The sequence below is a fragment of the Strongylocentrotus purpuratus genome, unplaced genomic scaffold (genome assembly GCF_000002235.5).
Source record: "Strongylocentrotus purpuratus isolate Spur 01 unplaced genomic scaffold, Spur_5.0 spur5_scaffold_8, whole genome shotgun sequence".
NCBI classification, from domain to species: Eukaryota; Metazoa; Echinodermata; class Echinoidea; order Camarodonta; family Strongylocentrotidae; genus Strongylocentrotus; species Strongylocentrotus purpuratus.
Genome location: NW_022145614.1, coordinates 4,340,618 through 4,368,302, shown reverse-complemented (window position 1 = coordinate 4,368,302; position 27,685 = coordinate 4,340,618). Strand labels below are relative to the sequence as shown.

General features: G+C 36.1%; 1 protein-coding gene and 1 long non-coding RNA gene across 2 annotated transcripts in view; both read left to right on the top strand.

Moving 5' to 3' along the window:
* Positions 1–26,226, top strand: part of LOC585046 (protein Jumonji) — a 76,242-nt gene extending 50,016 nt beyond the window's left edge. Inside the window, exons 4-21 of the mRNA XM_030975577.1 lie at positions 807–1,138; positions 1,609–2,997; positions 3,629–3,699; positions 4,346–4,427; positions 5,644–5,769; positions 6,329–6,397; positions 6,900–6,954; positions 7,787–7,941; positions 8,475–8,557; positions 9,145–9,180; positions 11,554–11,704; positions 11,795–11,829; positions 13,107–13,224; positions 14,914–15,096; positions 15,650–15,783; positions 16,324–16,504; positions 17,016–17,126; positions 17,929–26,226. Coding sequence (XP_030831437.1) covers positions 807–1,138; positions 1,609–2,997; positions 3,629–3,699; positions 4,346–4,427; positions 5,644–5,769; positions 6,329–6,397; positions 6,900–6,954; positions 7,787–7,941; positions 8,475–8,557; positions 9,145–9,180; positions 11,554–11,704; positions 11,795–11,829; positions 13,107–13,224; positions 14,914–15,096; positions 15,650–15,783; positions 16,324–16,504; positions 17,016–17,126; positions 17,929–18,378 — 3,761 coding nt within the window. The 3' untranslated portion in view covers positions 18,379–26,226. The remainder of the gene's footprint in view (positions 1–806; positions 1,139–1,608; positions 2,998–3,628; positions 3,700–4,345; positions 4,428–5,643; positions 5,770–6,328; positions 6,398–6,899; positions 6,955–7,786; positions 7,942–8,474; positions 8,558–9,144; positions 9,181–11,553; positions 11,705–11,794; positions 11,830–13,106; positions 13,225–14,913; positions 15,097–15,649; positions 15,784–16,323; positions 16,505–17,015; positions 17,127–17,928) is intronic.
* A 1,200-nt stretch (positions 26,227–27,426) lies between these two features.
* LOC115920277 lies at positions 27,427–27,599 on the top strand. The gene is made up of 2 exons (XR_004062278.1): positions 27,427–27,498; positions 27,554–27,599. It is a non-coding gene; the product is annotated as an uncharacterized LOC115920277 (long non-coding RNA).
* The last annotated feature ends 86 nt before the right edge of the window (positions 27,600–27,685 follow it).

Genomic DNA, 27,685 nt, shown 5'->3' with positions numbered 1-27,685 from the left:
GACAGGGGTCGTTTTATGAATCACTCGAGCAGAGCTGTCTATGTCCATCTAGTGACTAACATTTCCATGGTAACAATTAAAAACAGTTATCAACACACTATGCCAAATCGTTCAAGATCTTGTTACACTTTCAAGGCTACATTGGATGAGTCGATGCTCTGAACCGAGTTTCAAAACACCAGAATTGTTGTGTTCCAAGTGATTGTGACTATGACACATTTTCTCCAATTTTGATAGTCGGAAGTGAAAACAATTATTCAATTAGATATGAAAGATAGTGTTTCAACCAGGCAGGCAGGACCTATTTTTATGTCACATTTAAATTTGTCTGCTTGAAGCGAGAAGGGCATTAACTCATATCATTTTACAAGGACTTGACATCTTTTCCGCTCCAAACAGACATATTGTTTGCAAACATTGTCAGAAGCCAAGTAGAATGCATACTTTGTAAGAATCATTGATTCTTTTTTCTAAACAGTGCAGCTAATTGACAGCTGATTGACTTAACATTTGTTGTGTAATGTAAATGTTGGAGCAAAAGAAATTGTTGATACATCCAAAGCAGAAATATATGGAGTGAATTATATTGCTTGCAGAACTTTGCTTACACACTATTTGTTCTCCACTCATCAGATAAGAGCAGTATATAAATTTTGGATGTGAGAACAATATTGTGTGGTGGGAGATAGTTTGGAGGATGGGGAATACAGGAGGGAAAGGGGAGGGGTAGGAAAAAATGCAAGGGGGTTAAGTGCTGCATAAATCAATGTTTTACTTTCTAACAATTTGTTTTATTTCCTATATAGGCACGCCAGCTCTACCTCCCAGTTTGGATCTGTTCAACGTGCAAAGTAAACCTATACTAAACCTTTTGCAGTCCATGCCAAAGCAACTGGCTGGCCGCAAGAGGAGTGCCTCCAGCACCTTGCGAAGCGACAACGACATCAACATACCAGGCATCGAGCCCCTTCCTAGAGAGGACCCTGCCCCTTCTACTCCCACTCCAACCCCGCCCAAGGGCACCAAGGTCTCTCCTCCAAGACAAGCTAAGACAGCGGCCATGGCATCAGGCACTCTCCTGCAACAGAAGATGAACATCAAGAATAGGAGGCTCAGACTCGATGCCATGCATTTCAAGGTGAGATAAGAGCAGTCCTTGTTGTTATGAACTTTAGGGGTCTATAAGATAGAGAAAATGACGTTTTACATTTTATTTGTTAAAGAAGGACATGCATAATTTTTTTTCTAGAGATGACACGAGGGTTTTCGATATCCACTTGGTAATTTGTCATGTGCTTTCTATAGGAGACACTGGAATGACATGGAAAAAAATACCTAACAAATTTTGAGGGATATTTTTCAAGCTTGCTTGCATGAAAATAACACTCTTTAATTTGTTTTGCATTGAACTCTATGCAAATTTTGGGGAGCTTTTTATGACTTTCGGGGGCTAAATCGCCCCGAGCCCGTGTATTTTTTTCCCTGTGGAATGAAGTGATAGAGTATTCAGAGACAACATGTATATAAATAGGCATTTCCAGGTTATTTATCTATGATTATGGGAAGTTTATTGAGCACAATTCTTACTACTTTTTATTTTTTATCCAGGCTTCTGGCAAATTGAATAAGAATCTTCGGAACTCCTTCAAGTCCAACCAAAACAACATTCTTGGCAACGGTCCTCAGCGGTTACCGCCCAGTCTATCTCCAGTGCCTCCACCTATCCTGGCAGTCCAGCGCAGCAGGCATCCACCCCCACTGATCCCCATCGTACCCTGGGAGAACAAACGCTGCCAGACAAACAATCACCTCTCTAGCAGGAATGCTGCCCAGATGGCTGGGAGGAAGTCGTCTGTCAGAACCAACTTGACCAGATCCTCAGGAAGATCCTCTAGTAGAAACTGTGTGCCTTCAAAGAACAACATCGTTAATCATAGACTAGACAAAAACATACAAGAGGACCAAAGCCCCATCATCGCTACCTCAAAAGCAAAGAACAGTGGTCAGAGGAGAGTGACCCAAAAGAACAACCACAAAAACAGTGACAGAAACTCAAGGATATCACCGAGACTGAAGAATGAAAGATGTTCAGGTGAAGTCATCAATGGGTCAAATCACCTTCTTGATAAACTTGATGGTGCTACTAATGGTCATACCCTTCTGAGTCAAATCAAGCTTCTGAAAGGATCCAGAAGAGAGCGCAAGGAGAAGAAATGCTCCTGTCATTCACAGAATTGTTCCCAAAGGACACGGTCAAGGCATAAGAATGGTGATAGGGATTTGGCCTTCGAGGGTGCCATTGAGGAAGTGCTAAAGACAGCAAAGAGGCAGAAGAAACTCAAAGATCTGAAAAGGCGTGGTTCTAGGAAACTCAGAAACAGTTCTATGATGCTCCGAGACAGGGTACAGGCTGCAGAAGTGGAGCTTGATGACCCCGTCGTGGATAAGGCTGACGCGATAAACAACATCCTGTCAACAAATGGGATTAGCAAGAAGCTCACCATACCTCTCACCAACTGCACACTTAATAATAATGTTCTCAGGAAGGACAGTATGATCTGTCCAAAGGCCCATCTCAATCACGAAATTGAGAAGAAATTAACCGAACTAAAGATCAAGGAAGACGGAGAGGAAGAGGACTGTCTTGCAGCAAGGCCAAACAAAATCAGGAACCCGCTTCTCAAAAACCACAAAGAACTGTTGCCACCAAAGGTCACATCGGAGACAACGCTGCAGAAGCTGCAGAAGAAGGCTCAGGGACAGTCTCCAAGGCGTAACCGGGCCAAGACCAAGAATGGACTGGCTCCACTCAAGAGTTCCAAAGAGGAGGTCCCGGTAAAGTCTGGACCTTCCAGATTCATTGAGGGTGTGAAGGAGGGACTGGTGCTGAGACCCAGCGTAGAAGAGTGGAGTGATCCGATGGCATACATGGAGTCCATCGCTGATCAGCTCAATGACTATGGAATGTGCAGGGTTATTCCACCTGATGGCTGGAAGGTAAGTACGTCCTACAAACCTAATGTCCTCTGAGGGCACTAAGACACACAGCCTTCAACTCAAAGACAATGTCCTTCTGACCCTCAAAGCCTGTCTGCACTAGTTTGGCCAGGGAGATTAGACCTCCCTGCAAGGTCACTGACAGGTGGTTATCTCATCAAATCAGCTCTCAATTAACATAGGAAAAAGGGGATAATGGGGGACCAACAGGCATTGATCAGGCATTGTTTGCTATATAGAGGGCCGCAAGTAGCTATAAGTAGTGCAGTGGGGCTTTAGCAGAAGATAGTGAGATTGGTATCTGGTGCAGAAATACATTTCATAGATTGGTTGAGTTTGGTGTACTCATTGTCTGTGTATTTTTGCCATAGACATTTAGCCTGCAAACCTTACAAAAAAGTATCCAATCAAACAATTCAAGGGAAAATTTTGTGACTCGATCTTCTCTCTCATCAACAATAGTCTGTAGGCAAGTATCAAATACGAATTGAAAAATCACAAACAATTTCCAGATGATTGAAGCTCATTCACGGATGACTAACCAAAGTCTCATGACTATGATTGACTTGTAGACAGTGCAAACACAATTGATGGGTATACCCTTGTTTCTCCTTCCTTTCTCTATGTCAAGCCTGAATGCAAGCTTCATGCCAACACAAGGTTCACCACAGAAGTGCAGTATATTCACAGATTAATGCACAGGTAAGCCTATTGTTTGATTGTTTCTACACTCTAATAATCTGCATACACCAATGTGTTGTGTTGATATAGCAACAATATAACTGGATTAATGGATTTGATGTGTACCAGATCAAGTAAATGCAATCATGGACGGAAAGACAATGAAATAGAAGTTATTGCCATTTGTGATTTGGAAAGAAAATCCCCCAAACTCAAATGGTAAGTTGCGGAACTATGCACATATACAACTAATTTTCATTAAAATTAATGTTATTGTTGTACTTCAATAAATATGATGAACTTTAGTGATACAATATTTTGCATCTTAAATTTGAATGATTCTATAATATTACCACCTGGACCAACTACACTGATGTTCAATTTTCTGCTACTTTACTTCAGACTTTTTCAAGGAATTCTAGATGATAAATTTACATCTCAGTTTAAGAAGGCATTTCTGATGAAATGTCTTAAAACAGGAAAATATTTGCCATGGAAATGTATATGCAAATTCAACAAGATGTCATTGTATTGTAACGCAAGATGAAACATTGAACTTAACGATGGCTTAGAATAGGACATCAGTTTAACACAACTCTCTTCATTATCTAGCTGAACTGCAGTGTTCATACTATCAAGGTTAAACAATTCATTTCTTTGTTTTCAGATGGAAGTCAAGAAGCAAGCAATTAGCATGTATCAAGAGGCATTTGGAAGAGAGAGAGAAAGTAGCCTACTATCCTCCTCAGGTAAGAAAATAAGCAAATATTCATCAAACCAGGGGAGAAGATTTTTTGTATAGGTAAAGACTAGTTTTGGAAACGCCCCCCTCTCAAAAAATGAAATGGAAGCTCTTATTACCAATCATGTGAAAGAATATGTTTTGACTAATACTTGATCATACAAATTTTGCAGCGAAACCGCCTACTAATTGATATATTTGGTAAATTAGTAATAGTAGTGAAAGTCTTATGGATTTTCTTTTTAATTTCTTTTACCATTATGTTGATATATTTGGGGATTTCTCTGTTCTGTGATATGAATAAAATTCTATTGGAAATATTCGTTTACTTTCCTTTACTAAAAACTCAGCATTTTTCTCTTACTTTTTCTTTCATTTAAGATCAATTGAAGGAAGAATTCAATTAATTATGAGACTCTATCAAAATGTTAAATAGTTCTTTTCATTAAAAGGGAAAAAATTGGTTTGCTGCCAAAACAAGTTAGCAACGATTTTATACTTTTCAAAAATGAAACTTCAGACTCAATTTTCTCTGAGACGATGTTAGATGGTATCATGGTATGAAGTGTAGGAGCAACATATTTTAAATTAAAACCAGACGAAACAAATTTCATTCATGTTCATGCTTGTGCTGATATGAGAGATAAGTTCATTCATGTTACACCTACCTCAACCAGTGACTCGATGCTTAGGCTTGGAAGGTAATTAATCAAACATGTGTGTGACATTTAGGATACATGAGGGAAAGCTGTATGGAAACATCATAACCACATGACATAAGACACTTCAAACAAGAATGACGAAGAGAAGAGAAGAGAATGTCAGATTATAATTCATGTGTAGAAGTTGCAAAAAGCTTCATGTGTAAAACATACATTTTTCATCCATTTTATGACTTGGCAGATATCTGTAACGATGACACAGACAATCGCATTGTATTGCTTCTAAATTATTCAGACTCTTACCAGGTTTTGTAACTTTTTTGTATATGAAAAATTGATTTGACCCGATTTAAGGTTCTTGAGATTATGACGTATTAGCTTACATCTAAAAATATTCAACAAAGGCCCTAATTTTAACTGATAAATCTTTTGTTCTTGATTTACATGAAAACAAAAAACAAACAAATTAACAAGGAGTATGATTAAGTTGTTACCTGTTATGAAGATTGAAAATAATGTGACTAGTCCCATACAATCCTTCTCATGCTGTTTTTCCATCAGATATCTGGCTATGAGATAGACCTGGTAGAGTTCTCTCAAGTCGTAGCACAGCAGGGTGGCCTTAAGACCATCACCAATAACAAGAGATGGAATAAAGTTGCAGACCTGCTTCACATCCCCAAAGCAGTAAGTCTTTAATCATACTTGTATCTTAAGGTATCATTGCAGTCCCGATATCTGAGGTTACAAAAGCTCAACTTTAAAGGATATCACATATTGTTTAGAACGCAACAACTGAAATCTTATCAATTTTAACTATATTATTGACACATTTTTTGTTTGTTTTTAATTAGTAGAAAGTTCTTTTCTGAGTAAAATGAGACCAAGATTTTGGATAAGGCATCTTGATTCTATGGCTATTTTTGTGAGGCAATGTCGTTTTCAAAATTTGCTACTTTTGCACTCATAGTTCTGCTTGAAGCAGCTGTAAATTTGTGCATGATGGCTTTCCTTACAATCAGCTGTGTTGACATACGCAAGGCTGCTCTTGTCAACCTAGCTGATTGTTTAAAGACATGCCATTTGATACTCGGGCAAATACTAAAGACTATATGAATATGTTTATGAAATCTGTTGTGGGTTATAAAGTTTGAGATAGAGGAGAAAATCAAATGTGGATAGGGATTGATTCTTTGGATATCAATTGTTTACAATCTGAATATTTTTTTTCTCTTCTATTTTACAGCTTCAGAGCAGAGTGAAATTGGATAGTATCTACTGCAAGTTTCTTCTCAGTTTTGATAATCTTTCAAAGGTAAGTTTCCTTATTCATAATGCACTATTTTCAAAATACATAATCAATTAAATGAAATCTAAACTCCAAATGTAATGTAGACCCCATAACATGTTTTTAATGAACAAATTAATTAGAAAATCAGTGATATATAATAATAATAATAATAATAATAATAATAATAAAATTTGGAGTTATTAAGTTAAACCGAAAATGGAAATTCTTTTTGCCCAATTGATCGTGAGCCCGGCAGCCACTGATCAGCGCAAGATCGACATTGCTCTATCCCTTATTGTTGAACTCCAAACAAGGTAGCAGCAACTCCCGTCTTTTAACATCTTTTGGTATGACGCGGCCGGGGTTCGAACCCACGACCTCCCGGTTGTGAGGCGGACGCTCTACTGACTGAGCCAAGACACCGGTTGGAAATCACATCATATATATCTTGGCTTGTTCCTCATAGACTTATTCTTTTAATGAAGAGTATATTACACTTCTGCATATACTTCATTTCTCCTTTCAGGAAGATAAACAGAGGCTGGAAATGGAGACAGAATTGCTCAGAAAACAGCAAGGTGGTGAGTTCAAGGATTTATTATTTTGATTTTTTAATTTTGATCTGAATTCCCTTTAAATAATTTAGTGAAGTTTTTTTTTTATATCTTTTAAAAAGATTTTTAACAAATGAATGCAAGTGGCCCATAAACAAATGTATTTTCTACTTATTGGGATTTAGCTAGCTATGGGCAGGTCTGCACCAGGAGTAGAAAGTAAACGCTATTGTGTGCTTCTCCTGAAAGGAAATTGTTGATCGGCCAGATTTGTTCCTTTGTTTATAAAGCCTTGAGATAGTTCTAGATAGATCAACACTTGTTTCTCTGAGACACACACGTAATATGAGGGTATGGTGGAGTTGCAGTAAAAGCTTGAGAAGTGTATGTAACTTCTGCACCTTCTATGTATTCAAATGACTGAGACCTGTAATGAAAACATTACTTTGAAGAAAATACTGAGAGAAAATCAGCATATGGCACAGTATTTATAGACTATTTAAAAATGAATTCATTTCACAATATCTGTATATCATGTATTTGAAAGATATAATTTCCTAAATCCTCTAGGTATATAAATGGTGCTTTATGATTTTTAAAGGCACTCCAAGGTGTTTTAGCCTTTTTGTGTCCCATACATCACCAAGTATTGTGGAGTTGCAAATATAAGTTGACATCAGAGGTATTCTGTAACTTCATTTACAGTCTTATCCAATCTCTAGGAGGGCTATCAACTTGATTCACTCATCAGATACACTTTAACAAAATTGTAGATATGGTCAGTAACACATTGGACAAAATACCATTTATTTCTGAAGCACATTGCTAAACATTTCCATTCCTATTATCTTTCTTGCAGCATCGAGGCTTAGATCACAAGATCATGAGTTGAATGGATGTGAAGAGGTCGTGTGTAAGGGTCGACCTACGACACTGTCCACGTATAGCCGTATGGCTAGTCTTACACAGCAGATGCTCTATACCAGGCCAAACCCTCCGCTGGATAACATAGAGGTGAGTGTCTTTAAATAGTCAAAGCTCTTTTATTTAGGGTTATGCTCGGAACACTCTCGAGGGGGGGGGGGGTTGTTATATATGTCAAATAAAATTTACCTACAATTTGGAATGAAACTAACAAATTGATAAGATCAGAAAACAACAGAAAAATATTGTCCAGGAATAAAACCTATAAAATTGAAATTAGCGTGTAAAAAACCTATGTGATCAGTATGACTCTCTCTCTTTCTCTTTTTTTTTTTTTTTTTTTTTTTTTGGGGGGGGGGGGGGGCTATCTTTTGTAATGAGTCCATTTGCTAAAGTGAATGATAGATATTTGATATGTAGCTTTAGTGTGGACCTGTTACACTGGCCTTTGATTTTAAACTGCAGGTCATTTGACGGTGAAGAAAGTCAAATTTTCAATCACCATGGAATTTCCTCCTGGATGATAGTGTAATATCATCAAAGACACAATCCCCCAAAACACAGTTAAATGTTTTAATTTTATGTTTTAATTGTATGTTCCTTCTTTGTATTTCTTTTCTCAGGATAACTACTGGAAGATGTTAGACAAAGGTGAACCACATGTAGCTGTTCACACTGGCCAGCTCAATGCGACGCTCACTGCAAGGTTAATATTACGCAATCTTTCTTAACAATACCTTACCACACTCTTAACATGCTCTGTTGATAACTAAGACAACTTCGTATTGTGCAGGCTCCACTGCTACTGGTAAAACATAGAACATGATTAGGTTATACTACAGTTTTTCAGTCTGAAGACGAAAGGGGAAAGAGAGGCTGTTTCCATATTATAGAGTGTATTCTTCCAAATATTATTCATGTCACACAAGTTCCATCATACCTTTCATTCAATTAATAAGAATAAATGTCTGTACAATGGCGCATTTGTGAAGCCAGGTGATTAGTGAGCTGTATTTGTAACGTTTATATGAAGCTGATATTTTTGTTGTAACTTATAGCAATGAAGCTAACAGTTTGAAAAATGCCCAGATTTTCATTTTATCACTGTTACCCTAAATCACCACATAATCTAATTGTTGTGGTCGACTAATATGTGTGAAAATTAAATATAGATATATGCAGAATGTTGGTGAAACCAATGATTTTCCCTGCCTGCCTGAGCCCAATGAATGTCTAATTGTAACTAGCGCAGTTTTGATTAACTCCAAACTGTGTGTTTGATCTCCCTTATAGTGGATTTACTACTAATAGAGCCAATCCATACGCAAAGTAAGTCCCCCAAATCCCCCACAAAAACGATTTCCATAAGACCATGCATCCCTCAAAATGCACGGAATTGCACTTTTGGTCATGATTATGAAATTGCAAATTGTGTTTGCTTTTATTGCATGTATTAAATGTACACAGCTTGATGTACTAAGGCTTCTGGATAGCATAAGTAGACAGTAATCACTTTTAAAAAGGACTGTTAACAAATAAGTGCTAATGACTGCAAGCTTGCTTTACTAACACCGCTGGCATGGAAAAGAGTATGTACAAGCATCTTTGAGTCGTGTAATAATGTTTGAGGATTGTTTTTCTTCAGAAAAGGGATGGAAAACAGGGAGAGGGACTACTGCAGATGGGTATACTTTGATTTGAAGGCCTTTAACTTTTTTTAATTTCATCAAAGTCTGTTCATGTTTTAATCATCTATAGCTCCTACCATACATTTACTTTTCTGTTAATCCTCCATTTCCCTCCTTTTTGTCTTCCTTTTTAATTTTGTTATTTCTGCCCTCCTCTCTTCAGATAATACAAGATCATATGTGCCAAATAATAATTCCCCAAGTTGCATAATATATATTGAAAGATTGTGTTACTTTTTTTTTACCTTTAAGTTTGCCTATGGTATGATAATGTGAAACACATTTTGTTTCCTCTATACCATTGTTTGTTGTCCCTCTTGTAAAAAGGTTATATTTACCCTAAGGGCGTCTATTTTAGTTCAATTATCTGAAGTATATTAGAGACGTCATAATTTCTTTTGATAAGCACATCTTTCCTGTTTGGAAGTCGAACATGAAGTAAGTGTGTAGGGATTGAAAGGGGGAAAAGGAAAGAGGCATTGCATTGACAATAGTCTACAAAGCTTGTAAATTTTATTTCTAATTTTTCACTACTAGATGAGTGACTATGATTTTGATGAAGGTGCACCCATATACTAATTTATTTTAGCTATAAATACATGTCGAAATAAATGCTTTCATACGCAGTATTAAAAATTGTGTATAAACTCTTTGTTTTAATGATGAAGGATAAAGTATAACTATATCATGGACATGAAACTTGCACTTTAGTTCTTGTATCATCTACATCAGCAAAGGAATTTGTTAAAATTATGAATGTAGGTTTCTTTTTTGCCTGGATTTGTGGTAGTATATCTAGCTCAGGTTTTATATAATTTTATATTTTGATAACAAAGCTAAGGCAATATCTAATCATATTCACAATGCTGTTGATTGTGATTTTCTACTAGATGTATTGCAATGCAAAATACAAACAATTTTATTTTTGTGAGATATTGCAAAATAGAAAGCACTAACTCTAACTGCTGTACTGACTAATGTTCATGTCCTAACCTGCTACACTACCCTGGCCTGCTGCTATCAATTTTAGTCTTAGTTTAGTAGAAATTGAAGCATTGTTTATTGATATTCCTTATGCAACAAGAATATTTTTTCTTCAAAATACACATGTTTGTTCAATGTTGTAAAGAAAAATTGTGAAACATGCAGATACATGTGTGTATGAAGATAAAGTCTAGAGTGATAGTAAATTACAATTTTATCATCAACATCATCATCATTTCCATCACCATGGTTACCAAATCACTAACATAGTTTTGTTAAATTTGTTTTAAAAATAGTAAATAAATGAATATTAAATCTTTAGATATTTGAAGAAGAAACTTCAAGTGAATTTTGTAATTGTCTTGTTTGTAATCAATATCAATCATATTTTATACATGTACATGTAATTTGTGTCTCTCGATATAAAAAGTACCCCGTGATATTATTTCTTACTAACAATGAATGATGAAAATGGTTTAAAATTATAGTATACAAACTCCACTTTCTAATCGATGTGTTTTAGCCATTATTTGAAGAGGGCTGCTCTCCTCTCCTGATGTCAAATGGAACATTAAACTCGTCATCATTCAACAGACCAAGCTCTCTCACGAGAGGCCTAAAAATCTAAAAATACACAATTGTACATCAAATGTAATTCTTTCTTGTTTTTCCAATTCCAATTCATATCCTGTTATATTCGTAGTGAAAAAATAACACATGACAAATGTCTAATGCCATAAACAGAGTTTCACTTCAATGATACAAATGTCTCACATGAACATAGAGTAATAGGTGTGGTTATGAATTTGCAACACATTGTATTTTCAGTGAGTAAACCATGTTCAGCAGTGTTTGAAAATAGATCAATAATGGTTTAAAAGTGAAATAGACTTGGCAGATGTGGATGTATGATTTGATTTGATGTTATTCATTTTTTTTCTTCCATGTTTTACGATGGTTGTTACTTAATGTTGTTGCATCTCCTCCGAACTTTCTTCTAAACCATTTATTTTGTTTCTTACCATTCTAGACACAACTGGAACTGCAAGATGATTGGCAGGAATCCCAGCAACATTCTCCACTTGCTGCCCAGCCATCTTGGCGTGAACATGCCGACGATGAAGATAGCCATGATATTTGGGTCTGAAGGATGGGCAATAGACAGTCTGGGACTGTCACAGATAGAGTACTTACATACAGGGTCCCCCAAGATATGGTAAGAATCTGTGTGGAAACATGCCCATTATAAAGATAGTCTGGGACTGTCACAGATAGAGTACTTACATACAGGGTCCCCCAAGATATGGTATGAATCTGAGTGGAAACATACCCATTATAAAGATAGTCTGGGACTGTCACAGATAGAGTACTTACATACAGGGTCCCCCAAGATATGGTAAGAATCTGTGTGGAAACATACCCATTATAAAGATAGTCAGGGACTGTCACAGATAGAGTACTTACATACAGGGTCCCCCAAGATATGGTAAGAATCAGTGTGGAAACATGCTCATTATAAAGATAGTCTGGGAATGTCACAGATAGAGTACTTACATACAGGGTCCCCCAAGATATGGTAAGAATCTGAGTGGAAACATACCCATTATAAAGATAGTCAGGGACTGTCACAGATAGAGTACTTACATACAGGGTCCCCCAAGATATGGTAAGAATCTGAGTGGAAACATACCCAATATAAAGATAGTCAGGGACTGTCACAGATAGAGTACTTACATACAGGGTCCCCCAAGATATGGTAAGAATCTGTGTGGAAACATGCCTTTGGTTGTTATCTGTATATATCTTTCATCAAATGTGTGTATTTGTTGACACTTTCCAAAAAAGCCTCCCTGTTAAACTTACAGGCGGCAAAAAAAGAAAGAAAAAAGGAGGCTTTAATTGTAAATATATCTGTGTTGTATGGGCTGACATGATGGTTTGATGGATGGTCTATAGATAGACATAGACTGTAGGGACTTCATGTATAACAGACAAGAGTTGACAACTGAATTCTCTCATTCCCATGGGCTTAATACAGGAACCACCGGGCTCCCGTAGGCAATGGGTTAATATTGTAGTGTAAACAGGACTGGGTTTGGGCGGATTGTTGATAGACAGAAAGTAACCGGTAACATACTAATATGGAGTGTCTGCTAAGATACGGTAAGATTTTTTCAGTGTGAACATGCTACTGATGAAGATAACCATGCTGTATGGGTCTAAGGGATGTTCTAAAGATTGCCAAGATTACACATACTTACACATTGTTTCCCTTGACGGCCACATTTGAAATTTGAAGTCTATATGATTGAACAGTGAGGTTTCCATGTCAAGAAATGTCCTGATTGCATTGTCTGCTTTATGAAAGATATCATCTGTGTTGAGCTAGAATATGATAACTCTTCTACTTTAACTCTGAGTGAATGCCTCTCTGGCTGTACATAGATTAAACCGATCATGTAACATATCATTGTGTGGCTCTTATTTATATACATGTTTACCCTCCTCTATGTACATATGTCTATTAGTAATTGACAAAAGAACAGCCTTTGATTTAACATTGTTCTTTCTCTTTTTATCCAGGTATAGTGTTCCAGCCAGCCATTGCAATAAACTTGAAGAACTGCTGCAATCTGATGTGCCAGACCAGTGCACACATCAACAACAACACTGCCTCTATAGAAACAACCTACACTGTATGGTAGGTGTCAATATTGTACTACCCCTCATAAGCTATAGACCTCACCTGGGGGGTGTTTCACAAAGCCTTTTTTCAATGACAAATGACAAAAATCAGTGACAAATCTGCTGATAACCAATCAGAAGCAAGGATTTCACTCGCTTATAACAGAAACTGGCATTTGTCACTGATGACAAGTTTTGTGAAACACCCCCCAGAATTCATGGTCTTTTTGTAATTCTATCAAGATATTTCTAAGAATTTGAATCAGACCTTATTACACTTTAATCTCCAGATAATATTTTATAGACAACTGCCACTCCATTTCAATTTTTACTGAAAAAACACTCAAGAATACCTGTGGGTCAGAGTTTGTGTAGGAGGCTTATTCTAACTTTGTCTTAAGGGTCGGGTGAAATCCCTGCTTTAATTCAGGTGTATAACTTTGAATATGTACCTATATAGATATACCACAATATATTTTTCAAAAAAAATCTGTAGGTGTAAAAAAGGTGAATTTCATGCATCATTTTGGGTCTATTGGGCCTCGGCGCCCCAAACTTGTAAAAAAGTTATTTATAGCGGAGCGTGAGCTCATCGGGTCATGACGTCACAAGGTGACGTCGCAAGGTGACTAGTAGAAGCCAAATCAGCGCTGTGCCGGCTGCCGGCCTGCTGTTCCCCCCCGGACATGCTGGTCGCAGCTAGCTGCAGCATGCAGCCGTATCCGCTAATGAGAGCTAGTGCAAACTGCTAGATTTACTCAGTGCTACCACGAGTGAATGACACATTTTATTATAAAGTCATTGTCAAATCTGTTCCAACTAACCAGTCGTTGTTCCCGAGTCTTCTGTTAAAATATCGTCTTCTTCATTGCTGGAGGCTCAAATCTGTAGGGCTGTACCCCTATCACTGGCTGCCGACGCACATTTGGAATTTCATCTTCGGGATCTGTCAACTACAGAACTCGATTCTGACTCCGATCCAGATCATTCGTCAAATTCACGCTCACTGTTGGAATCAGATGAATCTGAGTGTGGATCCTCCATGATATAAACTTAAACAAATGTCTGCAAATATCGAAGAAAAAAACATCAAAATAATATCTCTCTGTCAACGTGAAGCGATGCACTCAGCGTGTACGTCTATGACATTAGAGTACCAAGCTATATCGCCATTGTCACCTTGTGACGTCACAAAGATGACGACAGTTTATCTTCACACCGGCTCAATTTTTTGGCGGGCGTTCCCAAAGTAAATCATTTCCAAGAGAAAAACGATTGTCATTCACTCAAAATCTTCATAGAAATGACTTTCCGTACAGTATGTTTATGTTTTTATCGAAGATGATGCCCAGTAAGTGTTTGTGTGTTTGTTTTTATTTAAATCTAATGCAGGGGATAACAATTTTTCTCTCAAAACACGATTCCCATACCAGAGCTCAAGATTAGCAAGATTAACTATGGTGTCTAATGGGACACCAAGACATGGTTGTTAATTAATTTTCTTTTCATTATAGGCATTGTTTTATTGTGCAAAAGTCTGACATTGGTACCAAACAACTTCTCTACTGCTGCTGTGAGGTGCCTTCATGTCTGTGAGGTGCCTTCATCAGCAGAAGCACCTTAGCACGTCTGAGGCAGGGTAACTATTTAAATGAGATGGTAACTTGGTATGGTCTGACTGTATATGTCTTGTGTTCTGTTCTAGGTCCCTCCGTCAGTACTAGCCAGCAAGGGTGTGCCGGTCTACCGTCTGGTCCAGGAACCAGGGGAGTTCATCATTGTAGCCCACGGTGCTGCCAAGGCTAACTTCTGTACTGGTTACAGCATGTCTGAGGGTATTCCATTCGCCTCAGCAAACAATCTCCAGCACTGTCTAAGAGGGTTTGAGGTGAGGTCAGGACTCTGGAGAAGTCTTTCTTTTACTCGTTGAATGTATAGCAATTACAGTTACTGTACCAAATACGAAATTTCAGCTATATCCTTTTTGGTAACTCTAGCAGAAACTAGGTTTTTAAACTCTCAGAGTTGGATTATTTCCTGAGGTAGACCAGCTTCACAGAAATGAGAAATTGTAGAAATTGTAGAAATTTTAGACCAAGTTAGCGTGAGTTCCACATCGTTTGCTTGGATGCGGGTTTTTTATGTTGTTGCCTCATTTCAGGCTTTGTAACCTGTTTGCTTCATGCCTTTCCACATGTCATATTGTACACAATTTATGAGGACCAACATGTTTGGGCTTTTCTCCAGGCATATTTGGTTTACACGACTGCTATTCCTGCACTGTTATGAAATGAAAAATAATAGAGTGGTAACATTTTGAAGTTTAAGGTCAGGGTCTTACTGGTAGCTCCGTTTGTTTTGAATTCTGTTTGTAAGAATATTTATTCATGCGATGACTGTAATGATGAGAAATAACAAGTTGGATGTGTTCACATTTGTAGATTTGTCAAGAGCTGAAGCAATCGACTCTCTTCTCCGTGGAACATCTCTTGTGTGTCCTCACTACAAATGCTGCCAATTTGAAGACCAATCCAAACCTCCTCAGGGAACTCGAGACGAAGCTTGTGCACATCAGGTAATTATATCTTTATTGCACATTGTATTGTAAAAACCAGACATTATTGCATGAAATGGAAAAATATTTTGCTGATTTCTAACCTTTTACAGATTCACAATATTATTTATTGTTTATTGGCTGCAAATTGAATAAGTCACAGCACCGAACTTGGTGCAATTCATTACAAATTTGTGATAAGAAGTATCTTATATAACAGTAATTTCCAAAGATACATATTTCACAATTGGTTGTTATTTGCATTTTATCCAATTTATTCCTGTAAGTGTTACTATAGATTTGGCTGGACAACCTTTTTTTTTCTTTCTTTTCCTCTTCTTTTTCCTACTTCTTATACTCTGTTAGTATTTTGCAATTTGCAATTTGGGAATTATGTCTGTGGCATGAACTTTAAAGTGTCATGGTTGTAACATATTACACCCACATGTATTCCATAACTGTAACCTATTTCCTTCTCAAACTTTTTATAGACTTAGTAAAAATCACCCCCCAAAAAATCAGTCAGAACAATAAAACTCTTCTTTGATTTTGAATTGGCAGAGATCGAGAGCTTAGTCTTCGCCACCAGCTGGCATCTGCTGGCCTCAAGTCTTCCATATGCTTTGCGGACTCTGAGACGTGTGAAGACGCCCAGTCCTTGCAGGCTGGGGCCAAGTCTAGGAACCAGTATGCCTCTGACAAGGGCTGCCATGTGTGCCGGCAATCATGCTATCTGTCAATGGTAAGGTCAAAGGTCAGAGATGTAATGGGGTGATGCAGAAAAGATATTGTATCATACTCGAGAGGTTGATGGCTGGTTAAATAGGTTGATCCGTAGATTTATAGAAACGTTCCTTTATCTACATTTATATCCTGATAATGATTTTAAGAGTTTTAATCAAACAAACAGATTAAATTAAATAATAAGAAAATCTTCAATTTCAGATGATCTATATGTAACTATCAAATCTCTGCTGGAAGCTCCCTTGCCCAAACAGGGTCCAATGCCCCCACAACTTCATGCGTATAATTGCCCTTAATCTTAATCTTGAGTTGAAAGACATTAAATCGGGATTCAAAAGGGCAAGAGCTATAAAAGAGAGAAATCCTTTTTGGCTGCGGCCGTCACACAATGATGATAATTACCACTCCATTTCATGTGATCAAATATCTTTTTGTATGCAATACTTTTTATTGCAGTGGTGTAGATTTGGGTTTGATTTTGATCAATGTGTTTGTCATATTTGATGCAGGTTGTGAGTGAGCGAGAAGATAGAGTGTACTGCCTCCACCATGCCTACCAGATGATCACAAAGACTAAGATGTCTGGAAGGAACTTCAAACTTCTCTACAGATATAGTGAAGTGAGTGATTCTACCATTAATACTACTATTATGTAAAGGGAACCTTAATTACAAGCATAATGCTTCCAAGGTTTCCTCCCCATTACTGCAGATTATTGTTAGCATCATTTGCCATTAGATCGTTTTTTTTACTGTTGTATCTATCGAATATTATGTACATGTTTTGTTACCTTGTATATGCCTTACTTTGTAAATTCTTTTCATATGCAGTTAATGTGGAAATAAAACCTAAATAAAAAATTTAAAAAATTAATATTACTATTATGTCTTGCATCATGGCTGCTTCTACTGCTACTATAACTACATTTACTAGACTAGCTACTAATACTTGTACAAATACATCTACCTCTACTCCTTTTTAACCCCCAAAGTCCCTGTCATAAGGAATGATGTATCTCTATTTTGGCAAGTCCAATGTATATTATCCCATACTTTACCAAAATCATCAAAGTTTTTAGTATACCAGAGGGTTCTATCAACTTGACAGCCTTAGGAGAGCTTACTTACATTGTAGGTCAGACCAAGTAAAAAGGAAATTGATAATTATGATGATAAATCATGCTTCAATTTCTCTATTTTGGGGGTAACATATTGGACAGCAAGCGACAAAACACCTACATGTAGTACATGCCCATTTATTTGATACATGTACTTCTCCACTTCTACTTATTTTTATTCATCAAGTGGTTTCCACTTCCTGATTAATTAATATGAGCTTTGTTATTTATAAAGCCCAAAGCTTGGATAAAGTGGTAAGAAATACAAAGGAGATAATATCATTTGTTGTTTTGTATTTTCATAGAGCCAACTCAGGGAACTTGTTGAGGGTCTGACCACAGGCCCCAGCAACCATACCGACGAAGCCACACCTTCAGCAACACACCCTACAACAACAGCTGCAACAACAGCTGCAACAACAGCTGCAACAACAGATGCAACAACGGCAACAACAACGGCAACAACATCGACGGAAGCCGAGCCAGCACCAAGCAAGTGTAGCTCCTCTGACTTTCCAACCACGAGTACTGCATCGCCTCCATCACCTCCAATACCTCCAACACTAAGACCACCATCACCACAGTTGCCCCCCAAAACATCATCAATACTCTCCACCACCACAGAGCCGACGATGTCAATGACGTCCACATCTCCATGTTCGTCATCGCCATCGTCTGCATCAACTTCAGGTACAACCACCACGTCTTCTTCGCCTTCTTCAGAGTCAAGATTACGGAAGAAAGCTGAGAGATAAAACAGAGTTTTGAAAAGACTTGGTAGTGCTCCTGAAAAATGTAATGACATATAGATTATTGGTCTCAAAGTTCAAGTTCGTAAACACGCTCCTCTGGGGACATATTCAAAGTGTAGATTTCAAATTTGCTGCAAAACTGATATGCTCCTGTGTGGAAAGATTGGAATACAAAGCTCTGTTTGCACATTAGTGAATACTCATATGTTCTAATGAATCAGGAAAACATACAAATACTTTTCATAACTTGTAAAATGTTGGTGCAAAATGTTGGTAATTTGTAGAATACATGTAGGTTCACTTGGAAAGGAAAAAAAAATGATTCGGTCAGAAAAAAATGTAGCAGCCAGCTCTTTGGTTATTGTCTAGATTGCAAACAGATCTAGAGATATGCTGCTGAAAAATTGGGAAGTAGTGTCTAAAGAAAGCAATTTGCCCGATAGTAAATTGTGCTATTCAGACAAATTTAGTGTTAGTATTAGAGAATTTTTACTCTAGATCAATTTTCTTTTTCTTTTTTGTTATGTTATATGGAATGTGATTGTGTATATGAGTTAACCCATGACACAAGGCTGTCCCAAAGAATGTTAAGTGAAGAAACAGTTTGATCCAAGTTACTGCAGGTCAAGAAAATGAACATCATCACTAATCAATGGAATTATCAGAGTCAATGTATATTTCTCCTGCTATTTGTTGAAAGGTGTGAATTTAAGTTCCAGGGAATGCACTGTAAGTTGATGAAAAGTAACCAGGGAGATATGGGACTACTGCAAAGTTGAAAGAATCAAAGCTACATAAATGCTGCCATTTTTATAACACATCAAGCAGGCCATGCAAATACCAACTGGTCTTCCATGCTAATGTGTGTACAGGTACATACTATTCTCTGATTGGGGATAAGAAATTAAGGAAATAAAGGATACAACGTCCTGTATAGTTTTTGAGTCTTGTAGGCTGGTGGTCATTGACATATTGCAAAGATTATTATGTGTCTGTCAGAAGGACATTTGTGTTTTGAGTGTATTAGGCACTCCTCTGCTAATGTCCTTCTGTTGGGCACACAAGGAGATGGTTAGATGAGAGAAGATAGAACTACCGGTAGCTCTAATCTGGAGAAGGTTTTCGTTATCCAGTATCCAGGGATGTTTTAGAATAACCCATCCACATCCCTAAGCTTTGGGTGGTTTTACTGTTATCATTTTTCTTCTAGCAGATTTGATGATTTAGAAAATGATAACCGTTAAAATATCACAAATATTTTGCGATATTACTTATCTTTCATCTGGTATCCTGCTTGTATCATCTCCCTTTTGATGGTTGCTATTGGTAACGACCATGGCATTGCTGGTATTGTAACCAATACCATCATCATGACCACCGTGACCAAAACCACTACCAAGACTCTCAAACTCTACTTGTACCAGTCATATATGAAAGCTTAATCATTGCCACTAAACTTAAGACTCACAATACCATTAGATTATACAAATATTTGTGTAAATGGGACTTCTATGATCTTTTATTGAAGAAGACTTATTTCACATTGAGATAGGTATGGCAATATCAGTATTGATGGGTGAAAGCGTGCGTATAAGAGTTTCGTGATTTCCCCCCTTAGTATGCTGTGTTGTAGAACATACATTTGCAGCTTAACCATGCATTAGTGATTAAAATCAAATTCTTAACTATGTCATTAGTTTAAGTACAATGTGTAATTGTTATGATATGCACTGCAGACCCCTTTTTTATACTTAAGTAATTTGTTGTGAACACCCAGACTTTACGAAGCTGGGGGTGGCTGCAGGAAGGGGCTCTGATACATTCCTCATACTAGTCTCTCTCTTTATCATGATAATCAAAGAGGATTCAGAAACATAAGTGCTGCAAACACTGTTGAGAAGTAACGTTGCAATTTCTAGACAGTGTGTATGATGTTGTGTGATAAGTACCTACATACCTTGTTAGTGTTGCATGAATGTCAATACCTCAATAAAGTGCACTATACACTCGTATCAATTTAAAGGAGTCAGAATTCGATAAATATGTCATCGAGTTCTAATCTCATCCACTAGATAATGTCTCACTCTTAGTGTAACTATCTTCTCATCATAAACTATGCCTTACTTAATGGTCCAGTATTCCTCATATGTGTAGGTTTTGTGGATGGTGTTTTCTTCTTTCGTATGTGTTTTGAATGTTATTAGAAGTGTCACATTTGTGTTGATAACCAAAATATCTCTAGCTGCAAACCACTTACAGTTCATGTGAAATCATATCAATGTTCCCAGAACATTCTCTTTTAAAAATGTTCTTAAACTAGAAGAAGAAAATGGTAAACCTTCAAGTTACATGTATCTATTGATGCTTTTATGCAAATAGTTGTACTTTTTATATGTTTGGGAAAGTTGGAAGTAATTCTTTGCTCTAGGAATGTCATTGGATACCATGTATCTTGATCTATACGTGTATGTAAACATCAGCCTTTTTCTAGGCTTTAGATAGTATCTTCACATACATGTATTTATGGTATGTGAAGTAAAAGCTTAGAAATGACACCTACAAGTTTCATAGTTTTTGCCATCATGAATACGAATATTTCTCATCAGGAACTTCCCCTCGATGAACTTGTAGTCATCCCTTCTTTACTAGCTGGCATGTCATCCCCACTGAAACTTCATATACTTTATAATGTGCTTGAAAACATGTTTTTCATGTTTTTTAATGAACTTGATATTATTTCATGGGAGCCATGGCTACATTATCCACTGACTGTATGATTCATGAAATTATGATAAAATCTGTATGGTGTGTTTTTTAGGTGAACTTCTAATCTTCACAATATCCTTTGATAGGATGGTACAGGCACTATGTTTGCACGTATATTGTGTGTGGTTTAGATGAACTACTTACTACTCATCATTTCGTGTCAGTTTAGACTGCAAAGCTGCAACAAGTTTCCTCATGTTGCCAATTCTTCTAATACAGTGTGATGACTTCACTGACACTAACTCGTCATTTATGTCATTATAGACAGTTCTCTGCTGCATGTATCAACTTATTTTCCACCAACAAGTACACTACCATCATGACTATGTTCTTGACCTGCAAAATATTTATGTTGTGTGATTTTTCAATATATAAACAAGAAGAAACCATTAAGAAATGCTGCCATGTTTTCTACTCGTCAGTTCGTGAGTGTGACCAACCCTGTTCGTAGACCGAAACAGAAGTAATGAATGTGTCCTCCTTTGTATTAATATAATGCTGCACAACTGGAAATGCCTTTCTGTGTGTTACTATGTAACAAGCCGATATTAGGTTGAAGTGCTGTCTCAGTCATGTTTATCATGTTTTCATTATAACGATGCAAGCTGTGTTCCAACATGTATACATGTATGTAGAAGATATGTTTCACTGTCTACCGGTTAGTATTTGTGGACTGAATCTCTTCCCAAATCTTCTTTTATGATCTCTCTTTTTCCCCCATATTTGTTTGATCCGCATATTATGGTTGTATCCCTATATTATGGTTTCATGGTATTGTTTTGCAGAATACAAAATATTTGCTGGTGATATGGACAACTTTTTGCTGTAATGGGATTTTGATGGCTACAGTTGTCTTAACTGATTTGCTATTAGTATTATGATATAAGTTTTGTTTGACTGAATAATGGAAGGCAGAACAGAAAATCTACTTGATAGGTCTTTAAGTAGAAAAAAATAATCAGAAAATGTATTTGTCATCTATGGAGACATTTTTATTATTTCCATTAAGAAATATTTTTTGGGTATTACTGTAATTTACCTTTTGAAAGAAAACAAATCAAAATTAAGAATTCATACAGGGTCATTTCATGATAGAACAGAAGAAAATCAGGTTTTGTATTTCATTCTTATTTTTTGCACCGATATAGAGAGTTGTGCACTGAACGTTACTATTCATTTATGTTTTATTGATTTAAACCATTGTCACAATGTTTATGACGTAGCATGCAAAACTTTTATGTCTGGGTTTACAAAATTTACTTACTGCATGACCATGTTCTTTTAGAGTAAACATCTGCTTCTTTTATGTTTGATTTCATGTTCATTTGTGTAGGTAATTGCAAAAAGTAATTTTTTGTTGATTAATGATGTATATTTCTGCAACATTCCAATTTTCTTTTTGTACAGGGATTTTGTGTTTCAATGTAGAAAGAATGATAGATTTTAGAAATTAGTGATAGAGGATGAATCGTTTATTTGCTCAGCCATGTTAGATGTCTACTGCAGTGGAACTACAGATACAAATACTGACAATCAGATATAAATCAACAAAATGAAGAACTTGTCCTCTTTTGGGGGAAAAAAACATTAGGGCATTTTAGAAATGAGTCTTCTGTATTTGAACAAGATGCTTTGAAGTTTCCTTTAGTGAATGGATTTATTTTATTGTTTTATTCTCAAAATAATAATGAATTTCAAGCCCCATGGTTTAACTCTTGCTGTGATTATTGCTCTAGGTAACTGTACATGCACACCATTCTATTTAAACTGGTTTAATGTGTCACTAAATCAACCATATGTACCAGGACATTGGGGATAATTTGAGCTCAAATGTGCGGTTTTAAACTTATGGAAAGTGTAAACACGTACTCTTTTAAAGGCCAATTGAAATTCATTTGTTTAATGGTTTCGGAAGGAGCAGTTATGCGCATGAATGATAACAACAAAATGTTGAAAATATGAAGAAACTAATCAGAATGATGTTTGGGAGATTAATTGCTGAATTTGTGTATTTTCTTTTCAGATTATTATTTTTCTTTCTAAACAATCGGTTTTATCAGTTCCCTCCTTTAGCATATACATGTGAAATAACATCAAGCATAATAGAGTTAGACCATGGAACCGCTACGGGCTCATGCAGGTTTCAATACTTGTCCTTTTTAGAATATATTTTCAGATTACAAAACCTGTTTCATTGCAAAGCATACCCATGATTAGAGAAGACTTGTTCTAATGAAAAATAAATATGTGATTGTAAATTTTACATTTGATGTAGTATGATTTGTATAATAGAACATGAATTTTTGTTTAATTGTTGTCATCCCTATGTGTGTGAATAGGAATTGTATTTTTATTATGTCAATTGCCAAGAATGACATTGTAGTGATCCATGTAGTATTGTACTAGTTTAGTGTATTCTCAGTCATCTAATTTGAAATGATAGTGTAGGTCTCTTCCCATGAAGAACTTTTCTATCTGATCTGATTTTGTAAACAATTGTTTTTCCATACATGTATATTGATGTCAAACTAAACAAGGGTTTATTTTAATTTCAAAATTTTGTTAGTGCAATGGTACTATTTTTCACCCCAGGAACATTTTCAGTAATCACAGATAAATGAGCCATACCTCTGAAAAAATATTGAGTGAAATTCAAAACATGGTTGTGGTTTGTCACAGATGGCCTAGGGCTCTCTGCTCTTGTTTCTCTAAACCAATTTAGTTTAGCCCAATATATACGTTAGAAAACATGGTAGAAATGATGTGAAAGCTATTGCAATTATTTCTCCACAAAAAGACAGCCTCACATGATACGAGAAAATCTATTCTTTTAGAAAAGGTCTATTTATTTAGAGATGATTGTAGTTAGGGAACTTAAAGTGTGAGTATTTTCTTAGATTTCTTTAACTCTTGCTGAGAGAAACATTTAATTCTAAATCATGAGGCATAGCAATCATTGCAGGAATCTTATCATTTAGGGTTCATTCATCCACTCGACTTGGCAAAGTGTGTGCAATAATTACGAGTGAAGCGTACATGTGACACTGGTAGAATGAAATATCTAATGATTCATATAAACCACTTCATGATACAGATATTCTGGAGTGTGACATGTATAGAAAGATAGTAATGCAAAAAATAGATATGCACTGTTTTCCATCATTAAGTCTTGACTATTAGTCAGTTAATTGTAGATGGTAAAGTTAGGAATTTAAAAACACTCTTCGTCATTGACCTGATACAATATATTGATGCAAATCTGTGTGACATATACATCTACCGGTATACAATATTTTAATAGAATAAGAGAGCTTCATTTATATGTATGTTACAGGGAAGTGCTTAGATTTCCTCTCTAGGTAAAGTCTATTTTGATACATATGAAATAACTAATATCCACTGCCCCAGAGTTATAATGATACATATATTTTTCAAACATAATTTTCTTAAGAATAAAGTCCATATCAACTTCCTTCACCTGTGGGCAATATGGATTCAGTAAAGGGAGAAATGCTGATGATTTCAATCTTGAGAATTTGCTTGCAGAAAAGGGAAAGATATGTATTTTTCTATGTCGTAGTCTCTCAAACAGATTATGGAAATATACACAAGCTCTTTACAAGTGATTGATTCACTTCAAATGCGTGATCTTTTCGTAAACTTGTATTAGTTTTATAACCCATGTATCATTAATTAGTTTTTATATAAAATGTGCAAAAACCCTAGTAGCTTTATTGAATGATTACTACTTCTCCATGGAAATGAATAGTGTGTGAATTCAATATATGATATCTTCTAAAAGGAGCATCTATTATGCAATCATCTCTGTAATGTGAGTGTGAAATAATCAGTCCTCTTTTGTAGATGGATGGCATAGAAACAGACTTTCTGTTTCTGTTCCAATGTGTTTTTAGTTTTTCTTCATTTTTCTTATTCTCAGTACATTTTGTTATCAATGTTGACCATTCATAACATCAATCTAAGTGTTTTGTTAATTCTTTGTTTGCTTGATATGTGTTTATGAAGTATGAAGTAGTTTCTTTTAGTTATGAGTTTTAATTTGTTGCCCTTTTCTATGTTCAAACCATCATTGGCAGAACAGTGAACAGTTTTCCCCATTGGTGTCAGAGGTTATGCAGAGTAAAATTTACTTTGTGACAAAGAAAGCAATGGGATTGGAGTTTGATGAACAGAAATCGTGGTCTGAAACTAAGCACTTTGGGAGATGAATTCCTCATTTCATGAATTGGAAGTCACAGGTTCAATCTGCAATGTTTGTTAAAGAGAACAGTTTTGTCTAGGGCTAGGGAAAAGAGATGGAGCATAACAAAAGAGGAGTTGAAATTGTGATTTTCAATTTTAAAAAAGTTTTCTTTGTTGGAGGAATTAAGAAAGTTGAGAATGTGTGAATATCATGTACACAAGAATGAAGTTTGAAATGTCAATACAGAGGCTACTTATAGATTGCTTCATGGAAAAATAAGAGAACAAAGTACATTTTCCAACACAGTCTGGAAAGTTTAGGCTTGGAATCGGCTTATGCTGTTGTATGAATACTAGTAAAAAGAAACAGAGATGAAGGAAGGTGTTATGAAATGAAGGATGGTGTTATATTGTACAGTGTAAATTTAGCACAGTGTATATTTGAAGAAGTTGGTGTACAGAAGATGGTCAGAAAGGAGATCTGATGGTGAAAGCTTTTGCAAAGAGGCTTTGATGATTGTACAGAATGTTGAATCACAAAGAATTGTCTGTAGTCAAATGATCAACCAAACTGAAAATGTAAATGAAAGAACCGAGTCTTGTTCGACATAGAGAAGAGAAAGTTGATTGGAATTGAAACTTAATGGAATGCACAATTGATGTTGCCAAGTAGCTCACTGTACAGTGTTAGAAGTATGTGATACAATGGTGTCACTTTATGATGTGATTAGAATGAAATTTGTAGATTTTGGAAGATGATTTGCTCACCATTTTGTTTCTGTGTTGTTATTTTTCTCTTTTCTTGTATTTATTGTTTGTTTTTTGTCTACCTCCAAGTGTTTTGAGGTGGAATAAACTTTTGAGAATTTTTCCTACAGAAAATGCATCTTTTTGAAGCGTTTGTTGTCAATGTTGTGATCATGCTTGTAGCATCAGTGTTTTCAAATAATGGATCAGAATATTTCAGACCATCACAAGGGGCACAATCAGTGCATGCTGATGTTGTGGTGATGATGGTGATGATGTTGGTAGTGATGATGATAGTGATGGTGGTGGTGGTGATTATAATGACTGATGATGGTGATGATGCTGATGGTGGTGGTGATGATGTTGGTGGTGGTGGTGGTGGTGGTGGTGGTGATGGTGATGGTGATGGTGATGATGATAGTGGTAATGATAATGACCGATGGTGATGATGGTTATCATTCTTACATGTACATGAAGGAGGATGATATGTGTAATGTTAGTCATTCTCAATACATCATGGTTCACACATTCTGACAACTACTTTGAATTAAACTTAAAATACCTCATCACCGATCTGTTTATGTAATACAAATCAAATCTGCCTTCATAAAGATAGAAGTTCATAAAAGGGAAAACTAAACATAGTTCAATATGATTTCATAATCATGATTTAATGATAATGTACCAAAGACACCTGTTTACCGTAATTACATTTTCTTCCCTCAAAATAATGGTTTGTTAGAGAACAAATAAACATATAATTTGTAACCATGTACAAGATCACATAGGACAAAGAGTTGTTATATAAGTACTGATTGTAAAAGTACTAGGTAAAATATTTCAAATATATGGTCAAAAGTACTCTTCATCTTATGTTATATAGCAGTCTGAAATATAATCTATTCATTTTACATGACACAACAATATATTTATTTACTAAAGTAATCCGATCTAATCCAATCCAAAAGATATTTGAAAGTAAAAGTACGAAACGTAGTCTACAAAATGTCTAAGCTTTTGAATTGCATTCACTGTGACTTAATTAAATGCACAGCTGGATTCCAATAAAACACCATTGGAGACATGTTTTGCAGCCTAGCTTAGTCTAGGTCCCACAAAGAATAGATTCCACTACCGGTAGTCTAAAACATTTCATAGTCCTAATAAACAAAGGTAAGTTTTCCATATTTTTTTTCCCTTGAAAGTTACACATATATAATTATCACTTGCACAATCAATTTTGCAATTTGTATGTGATTCACCCAATACATGTGAATTAAATTAAAAGTGATTAAAATAAGCAAGTCTTGGAAAATGATAGAATGAATTCCACATTTTGATTCTGCTTTATTATCTGTGAATCTGTGGATCACTAAGCTATGGAACTTGTAAAGTAATAGGGTGAAGGTGTGAGGGGTGGGGTCACACTGAGCTATGGAACTTGTAAAGTAATAGGGTGAAGGTGTGAGGGGTGGGGTCACACTGAGTAAATACTATCTTTATAACCATACAAAGTTAAGCTGTAAATTCAGTTTTCTAGCATTTCCCCCCTACCCCCCCCCCCCCAAAAAAAAAAAAAAAAAAAAAAAAAAAA